Source organism: Hemitrygon akajei, chromosome 1 (genome assembly GCF_048418815.1).
Source record: "Hemitrygon akajei chromosome 1, sHemAka1.3, whole genome shotgun sequence".
Taxonomy (NCBI): Eukaryota; Metazoa; Chordata; class Chondrichthyes; order Myliobatiformes; family Dasyatidae; genus Hemitrygon; species Hemitrygon akajei.
In genome coordinates this window covers 118442573-118457232 of record NC_133124.1, presented here as the reverse complement: position 1 = coordinate 118457232, position 14660 = coordinate 118442573, and the positions used below count along the sequence as shown (strand labels likewise).

The following is a 14660-nucleotide window of genomic DNA, read 5'->3' as shown; positions in this document are numbered from 1 at the left end:
TAAAAATCCTCCCCCCCACCCCCCCACCGCCGCCAACATTTTCCTTTTCTTTCAGATTTGCGCGATGTTTCGGTCTTGCATTAGGAGGAGTCATAAATGATAAATTAAACGGCGACGGGTGCACAGTTTAGATCAATGAGAAACCATCACTTCAGATTTGCATATAAATAGTATGAGCAGCAGTCTAACCGATCACGTGAAATACTTATTCCAGTAGTCTCAGGTGGTTTGAGAAATGGTCCCGTCTTCACAGCAATGTTAACTTAAAGGTCTTAGGACTTTTTTTTTGAAACCCAATTTTCTTGTTCTGGGTTCTATTGTCCCGAACATCTTAGGGTGAATAATCTCCAGCGAGTAAACGGGGCAATGGGGGGTGGGGGTGGGGGCAGAGAAATCGAAACTGAGCTCGGGAATGCCACGCTGGTGTTCTGTGTAGGACAATGGAAATAGTAGCTGATTATGTCTAACTTCGAGGAAACGCTATGTCGTTTCCCTCCTTCATTCTTGGACTTTGTCGGTCGTGGGCTGATAAATATAAATCTCAGTCCAGCCGACGTTAGTTCTTGCCTAAAACATACAAAATACTGGAACACTCAGCAAATCAGGCAGTATCTACGGAAAGGGCCGCGACCCTCATCAGGACTTTCTGTGTTCATAGTTCACTCTTCAACCCCTTTTACGTTTCCTTTTTTCTGATTCATCTTTTAATCTTCAAAACGCGTACATTCCACTGAAGTCCTCATAGTCTCTGTTTAATACTCATTATAACAAACGACGTTGAATATTTAGCGTATGGAATTGACTTTACCATGGGGATGTTTGAGTACGTACTTTTTCTACGGTGTAACTTTATCATTTTGATTATTATCGGTGACTTGTGTTTATGTGCCCTGGATACGGTCATAAATCAAATTTCCGCCGATCTGGCTGTTTCTTCTAAAAAGTTCCCCATCATCCATTTCACGATCTCTCTCGCTGCTGCCATCGGGAAGAAGGTACATATGCTTTAGGACACCACCAGGATCAAGAACGGTTATTACCCCTCAACTATACATATGACTTTCAACCAGAGGGCGTAACTTCACTCGCCCCATCACTAAACTGTTCCCACAATCTATGGACTCACTTTCAAGGACTCTTCATCTCAAATATTCTTGATATTTATTATTTATTTATTGTATTATTTGTCCTGGCTTGCGTATCAATGTAGACTTATGCTCGAACCCCACCAACGGAGAGCCTCATGTATTATTATTTCCCCCTTTTTGTATTTTCGCAGTTTGTTGTCTTTTGCACATTGATTGGTCAGTACTTTTGGGGGCGGTCTTTCATTGATTCTATTGTGTTTCTTGTATTTATTGAGAATGCCCGCAAGAAAATGAATCTCTGGATTGCATATGGTGACATATATGTACTTTGATAATAAACTTACTTTGAACTTTGAAAATGACGGGATTGTACAACTGAGCCACAGTAAGTATATAGTTTCCATTAATTCCCACCCCTCCCAGGTCTCCCCCAAATACAAACATTTCAGTTTTACAAGCCAAAGCAAGGATATTTTAGAATCTGCATTGGATTCAGTAATACGGTATGATTTTAGTTGTGGCATTGGGTTGTACATTTGCTTGCCTTCTGGTACAGAAGCTTAAAACTGGTGATTCTTTAACTCATACTGGCATTTAAAAACAGTATTAAATGGTTCTTATTTTCAAATATTATTTTGAACAGATACAAGAACCACTTAGTTGTACAGTTTGATCTAGTTTGAACCACTTTCCATTTTTACAGATTTGGATTCTATGTAGTTTAGTTCTGAATTAACAGATTATATATCATTTTTTAAAAAAATCACCATGGCATTACATATGCAATCCAAGGTCTGTAGTAAAACTGATCCAGATCTTGCAGAACATTATTCAATGCAGAGTTTGTGATGTTGTTTATATCTTATTTATATAGAAATTAAAATTAAGAGTATAGCTGGAATAAAGTTGGCAACTATTCAGTGCAGAAAATCCTGCAAGCTCTCTGGAGGTCACCTTGTGAAGGTATTTTTCTTCTCCTGCAATTACAAACAAAATAAATGTCCAGTTGATCCTTTACTCACACTAAAGGTTTAATTGACATGTTGATGGGTTCAGTCGAGATGGGGGGAGCTGCTCTCCAGTCTAGAACAGAGTGAACTTTATCACTGTAGCTCAGCACTGCCAATTGTGCACCTTTTGAAACAGATACTCATAAAGTACCACTTCAACACAATTTTGGTGTCGTGTGTCTGTTCACATTGATAATTTTTTTTTACATATTAATGTGCTATGATTGAAGTCATTGTATTTCCCTGTATATGTAAAATCTTGTACTCGTTGGTAGGGGTCTTGAGTTTAAGAGTATAGACATCATGATGCAGCTGTAGGAAGCATTCATCAGACTGCATTAGGAACCCTGGGCACAGCTTTAGTTGCCCCATTATAGGAAGGATGAGGGGATTGAAAAAGTGCATTAGAGGTTTACCAGGATAATGTCTGGAAAGATGAGGAAAGATTGGCCAAACTTTGGTTATTTTCCCTAGAGCATCAGATGCTGATGGGAGACCAGATAGTTGTTAAAAAATTATGTGAGGCATAATTTAATCGTTCCCCCATGATGGGAATGTCAAACACCAGAGGACACGCTTTTAAAGTTGGGGGGTGTTTTTTTTTATGAGGGGAGTGCTAGGTGCCTGGAGGAGGTTACCTGGGGTATTGGCAGCAGCAGGCAGTTTGATAGGCTTTTAGATAGGCACATGATTAATTGAAATGGAGGGATATAGTTAATACACAGGGAGAGGACATTTCAGTGTGAATAGTGTCAAGATCAGCTCAACATTGTGGGTCAAACAGCCTTCCAGTGCAGTGCTGTTCTATGTTCCTGTAATGGAAAAACAAATCCCACTCTAGTGCCTGTAGAAAAAAAAAATGCATATTAAATAATATTTATGTATGTTCAGGGATTTATAATCCCAATCTTGTTTTGTCCTTAAACCTTTCTTAATATTACATGTATCTATATGGAATAAATGGCAAGTTTATACTTATGTGGTTTCTTCAAAGGTGATGTCATGTTTCAAAAATTAAGACTCAATTTGCATATTCTACTACAGAACTGAGATGTAAATAATGTTTTGCCTGACTGATGTTACTTAAGTATAATGACAATAATTTTGGTAAATTATTTGGTTTATCTCTGGTGTTTGCTAATGGTCAGATAGCAAATTCTTACTTTTTCTTTTCTCTGTCATTTATCTAATTGGTTTAGAAGCTGGAATAAAATAAAATTATGTTATCAGTGTGGTATGTATTTCTTACCCTGAAAACTTGCCAGAAGAAATACCCTCTTCAACTGAAGAAATCTCTTTCCCATTCAAGCCTAGTATTGGCAGCACATCACTTAATAGTTAAATGCAGTTTAAACAGATTGTCAGAGAGCATTGTTAATGTTGAAAACTAGTGTCAGAACTTCATGGAACAAAGTCAATGAGGGAACAAGAGATCTCATTTATTGCTATTTAGTGCAATTTAGGCGGTGATGGAGAGTTTAGATTTATATATATTTTTACAAAGTTTGTATGCCACTTTAAGGTAATTACAAAGATTGAGGAAATAAATATGCAATATGTATCATGGAGCATGCATTTAATATTGTCAGGAGAATCGGTAAGCTATGGAAGGAAATGGTATGATAATTTTAATCCTTGGTTCCCCTGATCGAATAGCATGTTGGGAAAGTTGGACATTTATGAAACAGAAGGAGGCAATCATGTCCCATCATGTCAATGTCCCTGCTTTCCAAAAGGAGTCTACTTCCCACCCACCGTCCAAATTCTTGGTCCGTAGTCTCATAGGTAATGGTAATAATGATGTTCAACCAGGGTCCTTTTAAGTCCACTGAGAGTTTCTGCCTCCATTACACATTCAGAGAGTGACTTTAGATTCTTGCATTCTTTGGGTGAAAATTCTCTTCCAATTTTATACAGATGAACTTATATATAATGTCTTCCAGTATCGTCGTGACTGCTAAAGGAATTGGACCTTCCCGTTCAGTCTGAGTAAACCTCTCCTAACTTCATGCACCTGAATTAAACCACCCTTGATCCTTTTTGTTCCAATGTAAACAAATCTGACCTGTCTAGTTTTCGCAAGTAATCATAAACTTCCAGCTCTGGCAACATCCTCTCAAGTCTCACCAGTGGTATTGCATCCTTTCTGTAATGCAGTGACTAAATGTCCATTCTAACTGTGGCCTAACTGGTATTTTATTTAATTCTAGCATAACCTTCTATCTATTCCTCAAGGCAAGCATCTCCAGTATTTACCTGTCCTACTTGTATCTACCTGTCAGGTTTTAACAGTACCCAATCCGATATCCTCCTGATCCTTTATTCCTTATAGTTTTCTACAATCTATTATGTATTCCTTAAAAAGTATTATGGAATGAACAAAGATTAAATAAGATACAGTTTTGGAATATTCCACTTCATATTAAGAAATTAACCAATGAAACATGTTCCCATTTTAACCCCCAGCAGGTCAATTAATAATTCACATTTAATAGTTTATTTTAAATTAGATAACACTTACATCAAATTCCGTTCAAAAAGGATACTGCAGTGTTAAATACTCTCATTAACAGGTTCTATAGAAGGACATTATCATAAACCACAAACTCCTATTGCCAGTATTCCGCTTTTCTTTGAAAATTGACAGGTCAGGAAAGAAAAAAACACATTTTTACCTTGCAAATCATATCCTGCATTTTTTTTTATTTATTCCATATGACAAAATAGTAACCTAGACTAAGACATCCATTTCAGTCAGTAGATGTGTCAAGCCAACAAGGTTTAATAAAAATATTGGATATAGGTAACAATTCCCAAGTCGTTCAGGTTGGTTTTCCAGCCCCACATGGTATCGCAGTATAAAAATAGTGTCTCTCTTCACCATGTAGAGAGGAACAACCAGCATCTGAATGCAGAAGGGTTCTGTCTACCTACTGCCCTATTTACATTGCTTTAGAAGTCTTAAGTTACAGATCCTTATGGATAGAACACTACATGGTATCAAATACTAACATTTGGATAACAAAAATTTCACACCGAAAATGACACAGATAAATAAAACATTCAACTGCTGAAAATACAGCAACGTTAAGCCACCTTACAACTTGTTTTGTTTCATTTTATTTATGCTCTTGAAAGGTTCTCATATTCGCCCACGCTTAGTGCTAAAAAGGTGGAAATACCACAGGACTGACACATTGTTCTCACTTTAGGAACAAATACCCTTGCAGTAAATAGTTTTGGAAGGGGGCAAAACAGCTCTTCTACGATTGATCTTGACACTTCACATTGGTTGACTGTAACAAGATGGTAGAAACAACCAGTAAAGTGCTTCTTTTTAACATTCCTTGAAGGAGTCCTATTTTTTTCCTCTTTTCAATGAGCAGATTGTCCCACTTTTAGTCCATTCAATCTACTTGCTGTGCAAACTCCACCATTAGATTACCATGTCTTTTACCCAATTCATATTGCAATATCTCATCAAAAACAGTTTCAAACAATTAGCAGTTTTTACACAATCGTCCACCGTGCCTCCAATGCAAATAAAAATGAGGTAGTACTGTACACGAAACGGTTACTGTTAGTTCAAGTTTTGATTAAGCTCCACCCATCCCAATTTGCTAGCTTACTTAATAATATTGCAGATTTGAAACATTGTCAGACTCCTACTATGGTGTCCCATTAATAAACGGTCACTTGTTGTGTCAGTCTTCTACCATTTGTTTTCAAAATATGCCAAGGAGAAATATAGCCAGGTTGAATGGCATTTCCAGCATTTTAAAGATTATTGAAAGTTTACAACATTTTCATCAGATTCAAAAGATAGGCCATCTTATCATACAGGTAACACTTTCATTACATTGTGGAAATTTTGTTCAACCTTAACTCTGCTGGGCTTAAGAAGGTTAAAGTCCTCTTATACTCATCTCAGCCATATGATAAGGTGCAAGGTATTTAATGTATCCCAGTTTCATCATAGATTTAGCTTAATTTGGTGTAAAATTCCTCCAGTACAAAATGGGATTTCTCATTTGCTGATATATTTGGCAGATTTGTTCAGAGGAGGAGCTTCACCCTCTTAAAGATCAAGTGGCACAAAGATCAGACCTACAACAATATTCACGTGAACCTTCAGAAACAAAATAAAGTTACTCCACTAGACTTCATTTTGTTTCACTTCCAGGTCTGCATGTCGTTCCTTCTGTTATGCAACACAACAAAATTTTGACTCACAGAGGACGGGATGGTATTATCATCTTGCTCTAAGGAAAAACATCTAATCAATCAGAATAATCCATCGGTACATAACCAAAGATGTGCTCTGTTCCATGAGATGAGAACATGTTGGTAACGGCTATCACTAATGCGTCTCTGATCTCATAGCCGACAGTGACACCAGGAAGAACAGGCACCTTCATAACAGGGGTTGCTACTGGTGACCTAGCAGTACCTCAGAGCAGGGAGCTACCGCCAACACTTGAAGTGGACCAGTACATGTGATGTGGATTTTCACAGTACTTTAGTCAGGCTCTACAGCAACCATTCCGGATGTGCATTTACAATTGGATGCCACCAAATGAAGATGAGGGTTCCAGTTGAAGAAAGTTCTGAATTAGCAAGTCTAATGGAATTTAAATAAGACTCTCTTCTCTAACTTGAAGTAAATAGTGGAATCTAGATAAGGAGAGTATAGGTGGATGGAGAGGGTAAAGTTTCTTCATGAGCTCTTCTCTTATTCGTTAAAAGCTCCACAAACTGTGCAAAATATAAGCGACTCTAAAAGCATGGGGCAGAAAACTTGTGCTCCAGTGTACAAATGCCCCTATCTGCGGTCACTATAAAATATGGAGCAAAGCCAGATTCATACTGACATGTGAATTGAAAGAAAATCTCTTCATGCCTAACATCTTAGCATCTGTTTCATAAGGAAACAATGGATAAAGGACAATAAAAGTAGAGCCTGCCAGATCCAGAGTAACTTACCCATGAGCTGCCGCATGTGAAAGTTATTTTGTCATAGGAGAAAATAACAATAAAAGATTTCAAGTTGATACCTACTTTAGGGGACAAATAAAATGTTCAATTTCTAACCAGTTCAACAATATAGGACTCTGGCAGTTTCAGTTTCCTTCCTTTAACACACTTATTAACACACTTGCATAAATTCCTGTCTCTGCCATTTTAATGTGGACTCTAAGCCATTCAGAATCATTGAACTGTATTAAAAGTGCTCAGAGAAGATTTGTTTTGAAAAAGAAAATGCTAAATAAAAAGCTGGAATAAATCTGCAAGGGTTCTTGTATTTAAATAAAAAATAACATGGTGTACTGTACATTTTAAATGATTTGAAATTTATTGGCACCAGGCACATCCTTAGTCCTCAGACTGCATGCCTTTATTAGTGTGTTGAGTTGGGCTACTAATTAGTATCTACCAATTAATCAACTAAACATTAACAATTAAGTGAAAGTAAGAGGCACTGCAGTTAGTTTGGGAGAGGAGGGGTGGGAAACAGTTTTTTCATGAGGTCTGTGAAAGCATTGTTTCAGTACAGAAGTGTTAAAATTAAATGAAGAAAATAATGTTTCTTGTGCTGAGATGCTCTATTTCAAAAACAGACCAAAAAAAATCCCACCTCTATGATTTCAGGAACAAATAAGGCATGTTTGCTCAAAAGTACTGTAAATCTGGTGTATATGTCTACCTGTGAGTACTCTTCAAAGAGTATATGTGTAAAAGTGACTTGTACACTGGTGCAAATTATACACTGGATTTTATGGTAATTGAAGTTAGAAGTGAATGCATCTAGAGCAAGTCACATGCTAAAGTTTTAAAATGTCATTTAATGGAGATTTCACTTCCTCACACAAAATTTTATCCTCTTTTATCTGAAATACATCTCTGACTTTAAAGGGCTAGATAGCAGCTTCAAAAACATTTAAATTTCTCACTCCCAAACCCCCACTCCCCAAAATGCGGTTATAATAGCAATTGCTTGCATTGGAAAAAAAATTAAAATGACACATCTGCAACCTTATATTCTTCCTAAAGATGAGAAGAGAGACTTCCAGACTTTGCTGGAGTATCTGGGTTCAATTTAAATTAATGTGGCTGTTACAAAGCTGTCAGTAACAGACTCTTTTTTCTGTCTGAGAAACATGTAGATGTTTGTATATACTTTGCATATATTTATGCAAATGACAAATAAATTTACTGTGGGACTGAATATTATTTCTGACCCGCATATTCTTGACATCATAAATAGTACAGATGAGCACACTTTTCATAGAACACATCTGGGGACACAAAAATCACTTTTGTTTTAAAACAGAGCAGGATATCTTCAAAGAAAAAAAATATATTTTCAAGTTTCTACTTCATGTGAACACAATTAGCACACTTGTCCATCCATACTCCAGTCAGCTTATGCTTTCCAGGCCCTTTATCGATTCACTATGAGTACCGTCGTCAAGGAACTAAGTTAGAGCCCTGGCCCAACCAAGTTTCCAATCCACAGTTTGTCCATTCATTGTAACCAAGGGCCTATTAATTTTCTGAATGTACAATTTTTCTAAAAATTTTGAAGTACTTTTCTGTAAAATTTACTATTGAAACAAGTAGTACCATGCAAATCTTGCAAGACAACTCAAACCATAACCAGAATGTGAAACTTTTGTGATTCTGGCTATAGTAAAGGAGCAAGAAAAACACAACAACTGAGTATTTGGAGTTGAAGTCATTTCTTAACAACTATTGAAGGTATGCTCCAAAAACTGTACACAATATAGTACAAGATTCCAAAGGTAAAATGGTCCATTTGTTACTTGCGTTTGAGAGTGCCATGTTTTAGTTAATGCCAATTTCTTTGCCATCTTCGATAAATCTAGCAAATGGGCGACTTGCCCCTCCTTCTGTGCTTTGTTTCTCCAGACTAGCAACAGGTGGGCTGCTCCCCGTACGAACCCTGTCCATTCCGCTGGCCACACTAGTTAAAGCTGGGATACCGCTGGCACCCAGGCTAACAGGGAGCTGAGGGATGCCTCCGTTCTGTATAACAGAAATCTCGTTATTTTTCATGGCTAGACCATTTGTGATGGCAGCAGCGTATTGGTTCCAGAATGTTGCGTCAACATTCATTGCCCGAGCTGCCAAGTCCTTTTGAAACATCTCTGAGAACTTCACAGCATCACCGCCTAGCAACGCCATTGGATTCTCTACTGACAAACGACGTCCTCGTCTTGCTGGAGAGTTATTCCACATATGGGTTCCCATGTGAACCTAACGAGAAACATAAAATAGTAACAAAAAGAAAATGTGCTATTAAATAGAATACACTTGTCAAACAGGATACACTTTTGATATGCAGTCATCCCCATTATCATGTCCATCTGCACAGATTCTTTTAACATTTCGTTGAACAGGAGTAGTTGATAACACTGATAGGCAGCAAATGCAATTCTGAAATAGAACCATATGTTGCAGGAAATGCAGAACAGGGCTGAAAAAAAAAGGGACAGGTTTACAATTTGGATGCGATCTCTACCAAAACAGTAATTATGCCTTCTCTATCACAGACAAATCAACCTGTTCAACATTTCTTGCAGCCTGCCTGATCATTTCAGATTCCGTCATTACCTTTTGCTTTGGTTGTAATGTCTCACATTATTTCTGCTGATCATAATAATTACAATGGCATCAAGCTGAACATTTAAAATAAAATTATAGTTCACTCCACTTAGTTGAAAGTTTATATTTTTCGAGGCCTGAATACAAAATTCCTTCAAGCAAAATTTTCACTTTGCTTTGCAACCTATGCTGTTTCAATGTCAATTATTGATCAATTTCGTAAGAACTTGAATCCATGTGAATTCAGAATGTGGAACAGCAGGTCCTTTGGCCCAAGAAGTGCTCAACTAATTAAATAATTAAATGTCCAACTAAACTACTAACTTCTGCCTATACAATATCCTTTTCCTTCCATTCTCTGCATATCTATGTGCCTCTCTAAGAATCTCTAAACACCTCCATCATATTTACCTCCACAATCACCCTTACAGTGCATTCTAGGCACCCTTCTCTCTGTGTAAAACAAACTTGTCCCACACAGCGCCTTTGAACTTAACCACTCTCATTTTGAAGGCATGTCCTCCAGTATTAGAAAGCCTTGAAAAGAATTCTAAAGTGCTGTGCATGTGTGGGGTGGTGTAATCAAAAATAATGATTCCGAGTAAAGGGGCTACCAGGAAAAGTAACCAAAAGGCCCTTTCCATGGCTGCACCAAGTTTATCTGCAGTGTAAGAGAACGCAGCCCCTGTTTGAGTACTTGAAGGGTCTGCTCCTTAGGTTTTGGTTGCACTTCAGCCCCGCTCCCCCGATATACGGCCACCCAATACAGAGGGTGGGAAATTGGGTCACTTGGGGGATCTAATGGTGGGATTGCTCCTGGACTTGGCCAAGATGGTTCAGCACATTCGAGGGCTCTACCTGAACCAACTGTCTCCCCCTCTTCCAGGGTTATGTCCGTGCCTGGGTCTCCTTACAGAGCGAGCATGCAGTCACTGTGGGTACAGTGGGGGATTTGTGGGAATGGTGAGGCACCTAAGGAATTGAGTGTTTTATAGATATTTTAATTTGAAATTGTTAACGGTCCTGATGGTTGTATTTTGTGAGTAAATAAACTTTTGTAGTTTTGTAAAAAAAAAAGGAATTAAAATAATTATTTCAATCCTTTTACAGCTTTGTTCAATGAAATTCTGATTCATTCATTGGTGTGGCTGTCTGTTGACTGATGTGGAGCCAAATGCCATCAATACAGGTGGACAGAACATAATCTCTCACCAGGAAAAAGGGTATTATTACAGATTTTCAATTGCCACTTGAACATAAATCTCATGTAGCCACTTGCCTGCCTTTTACAGAAACTGCCTAGTTCATGTGTCCAAATGGAAGCAAAAGGCATTTTTTCTTTAAAAAAAAGCCAAAAGTTAGCTTTCATAATGATGGCCAATTGCCAAGCCCGTCTTACTCCCAAACTGTAAGCTATAAATCTATTTGAGCATGGGGGTGAGGAGGAACAGAATGATTAATAGTAGATGCTTGTACAATCCAGGAGGCTGGAGTGTGGGGTTGGATCAGAACTCAGTTGCTGGAACAATCGAGAAGGTAACATTAAATTATGTCAGCCCCACAATTTGCATCAAGTAGGCAAAACGCACTACGAGCAGTACACTATGTTTCTTTCTGTGCAACCAATTTTCCATTGACAACTGGAAAATCTCATTATTGCTTTCAAATATTTCTATGGCTTTACTGCTCTGTGCCTCAATGACAACCTCCCCTCCACAAGCCTCTGACCCATTCCACTCAATCGGTTTTGAGGCTTGCTCATTGGCTACAAATTGCGAACTTGAAGCGAGAAGCCTCAACCGGCTCAGCACTGCTTCAGAATCATAAAATTATTATGGAGCTGAAGAAGACTTTTGAGTTCACTGGGTCTGCACAGCTCTGTCTCAAATAATCAGATCAGCTATTTTCTCCCAAGCCTGCAAATGATTTCCTCTTGAATCAGTTCCTGTTTCAACATAAAAGGCACTCAAAATGAGGATTTTGACCATTCTTTGTGTACAATAATTTCTGGGGATTATCTGATAAAATGCTATGTTGAGATAGCTAGTGGGGCTATAAGTTTTTCACCTTCTACCACCTCAACCTCCCCTTGTAGGAGCTCATTGTCCTTCTTTAAAGCTACACATCAACGCACTTCTGGTCACCATGCTCTCTCTTTTCATGGCTCACTGGGTTTGTTAATAGTAAAATCTGCCCATAAAGTTGGTGTAAAGAGGTTAGTGAGACTTAGAACAATTATTTTAATCCTTCTAAGATGGTTCACTGTTACTGTGGCTCATTCCAATGGTATCATCACACCATTATGGAAGTAGAGCCAAATGCCAGAAAATTAAGATGAATGAAACACAGGAACAAAAAAAAAGGACTCTTAGAAAGTGGTAGTGGAGGTAAAAACGTTATAAGTGTTTAAGAGCCTCTTAGATAGGCAAATGAATGCGCAGACAATGCAGGGATAAGGACAATGTGTGGGGAGAAGTGATTAGTATAGTTAGGCATTTAATTACTAGTTCAACTATTTTGGCACAAAAACTGAGTCAAAAGGCCTGTTCGGTGCTTTACTGCTGTATGTTCTATTATTATTGCTGTGTGGATGCCTGTTCAGAGAACATACTTGATTTACATTTCCAGAAGGAAGTGAAACATTCCTATAAGCCATGTTGGAATGTCACTACAGAAATGTAGACTAACGTGCACATCATGCACTGACCTAATTTTCTATACATATGTGTCTTCCTGTCCAGCTCCTCCTCAAATTAGGTGCTATGTTTTTACCGGTACTTTCTCACGACGACATTAAATCATATTATGTAGAATTATTCTCGAGCTGCACTTTTAACAGTTTGCGGTGTCAAGGACACAAAGTCTGCTTATTATTAAACAAACAAGACCAATGTGCCCTCAAAATGTAATTGCCATATAACTGAGGAAAGCTGCAATTTTGAATGGACTTTATAGTTTTATGGACGTTTAGCCTATTTAGACATGTACAGCTTGTCTTCTGAACTGTGTTGTCTGTTGATCTGCCATGCTAATTTAATAAATTCAAAATAGCGATAACAGAAGAAAAAAAATTCTGATTAAACACTCATATCCTTCGAAACAGACTGAATAACTAATAACTTTTTATGACATCACTTCTCTTCTATGGATCAGTTACTGCATCTTTGTACTAAAATACTTTAAAATATATACTTGTCATTAAATCACTGTTTAGATTTTGCTCACCTTAATTCATTATTCATAGGATTGGCTACATAATTCCTGATGTCCTGAATTTGGCCTTAAAGTTTAAATAGTCCCTTCCCTCTCAGTTTATTGGAGGCTAATTTCTACTCAAAGCAGGGTAACTGCTGGGACTTTCAACACACAGGTCCTTAGGTACTGATCTTCTTTCAAAGGAGGTTTGCTAGTTTTGGTTTGGTTGCCAAGAGCGAATGAAGAGTGGAAATGTCTTTCAGCATTGTTGTACAATGTTAAACATACAGTGCTTTGAAAAAGTATTCCACACGAATCCTTTGATCACTTAAGTGTGTAGTACAACCAAGGATTTTGCTCAATTTAACTGAGAATTATTATTTGTGAATCACATGCTCTGTTATTCACAGTAGAGCCCAAAGACAGGGAAAACGGTAAAGCAAGAAAAACTAAAAATTCTAAACTGAAATGTCAGCAGTTCAAAAGTATTTAACCCTCTCCCTTTGCTCAGTACTTAGTTGAACCACCTCCCACAGCAGTCTTTCTGGATTAATCCCTATGGAGCAAGATTTGCCCATTCCTCCTTGCAAAACTGGACAAGCTGTGCCAGACTAGTTGGGGAGTGGCAGTGGGCAGCAAACTTGAGGTCTTGTCAGAGACATTCGATCAGGTTAAGTAAGGTCAGGACTCTGGGCCACTCAAGAGCATCAATTTTCTTTGTTTGAAGCCACTCCATGGTTGTTCTGGCTGTGTGCTTTGGGTCATTGTCTTGCTGAAAGATGAACTTCCTCTCCAGTTTAAGCTTTCTGGCAGAGTCTGGGAGGTTTTAATCCAGGATCTCCCTGCAGTCAGCAGCATTCATCTCCCCATCAACCCTGACCAGATTTCCAGTTCCTGCTGCTGAAAGGCATCTCCATAGCCATGATGCTATTTCCACCATACTTTACAGCAGAGATGGTGTTACCTGGTTAATACGCAGTGTTAGATTTACACCCCATGTACTGCTTACTGTTGAGACCAAAAAGTTCCACTTCAGTCTCATCCGACCACAAGACCTGCTTCCACATCTTTACAGTATCTTCTAAATGAAGCTTTGCAAAGTCTTTACAGGTAAGGATATGCTTTTTTTTTTAAAGCCAGGACTTCTGCTTTGCCACTCTTCTATAAATACCCTATTTGTGCAAGGCCTTAGATTGTGGAGACATGAATTTCATCTCCAGTTGTAGCCACTGACATCTAAAGCTCTCTCAGAGTGACTGTGGGCATCATAGTAGCCTCTCTCTTTCAAGTGTCATTCTTCTCCAGTGACTTAGGGGAGTGGCCTGTCCTAGGCATTGTGGCTGTGGTTTCATATTCTTCCCACTTTTTTACAATAGACTGCACTGAGCTCCGAAGTATGTTCAGTGCCTTTGAGAAGGTCTTGTATCCTTCCTCAGATTTGTGTTTCTCTATTATCATTTCCCTGACTTGTCTTGAATGGTCTTTTGTCTTCACTTTGGTTTGGTCTGTTGAAAATCTTCCAAACTGTTGGACCATACAGAGAGATGGAGTATTTACAGTATTCTTATGAATTCATTGAAAATAGATGACCTGCCAACTTTCTACATCAACAAATTGATTGAGCTGGTATGGTAATACATTGCTACTGAGGAAAGTTAGCATAGTAATTACAAAGGGCATGAATATTTTTTCACCCTCACAATTTTAGTTTCTAATTTTTAGCAAATTGTTGACAGGTTTT

The 14660-nt window shown here is 38.1% G+C and overlaps 1 protein-coding gene across 5 annotated transcripts in view; it reads right to left on the bottom strand.

Moving 5' to 3' along the window:
- Positions 1-14660, bottom strand: part of sall3a (spalt-like transcription factor 3a) — a 73946-nt gene that overhangs the window by 5508 nt on the left and 53778 nt on the right. For 2 of the 5 annotated variants that reach the window (XM_073050639.1, XM_073050648.1), the window contains one exon: positions 4580-9376. The exons of 2 other annotated variants lie outside the window; for them this stretch is intronic. In XM_073050639.1, coding sequence (XP_072906740.1) covers positions 8945-9376 — 432 coding nt within the window. In that variant the 3' untranslated portion in view covers positions 4580-8944. Of the gene's footprint in view, positions 1-4579; positions 9377-14660 lie in introns of those variants that run through there. One more of the 5 variants, XM_073050677.1, reaches the window with a different exon arrangement.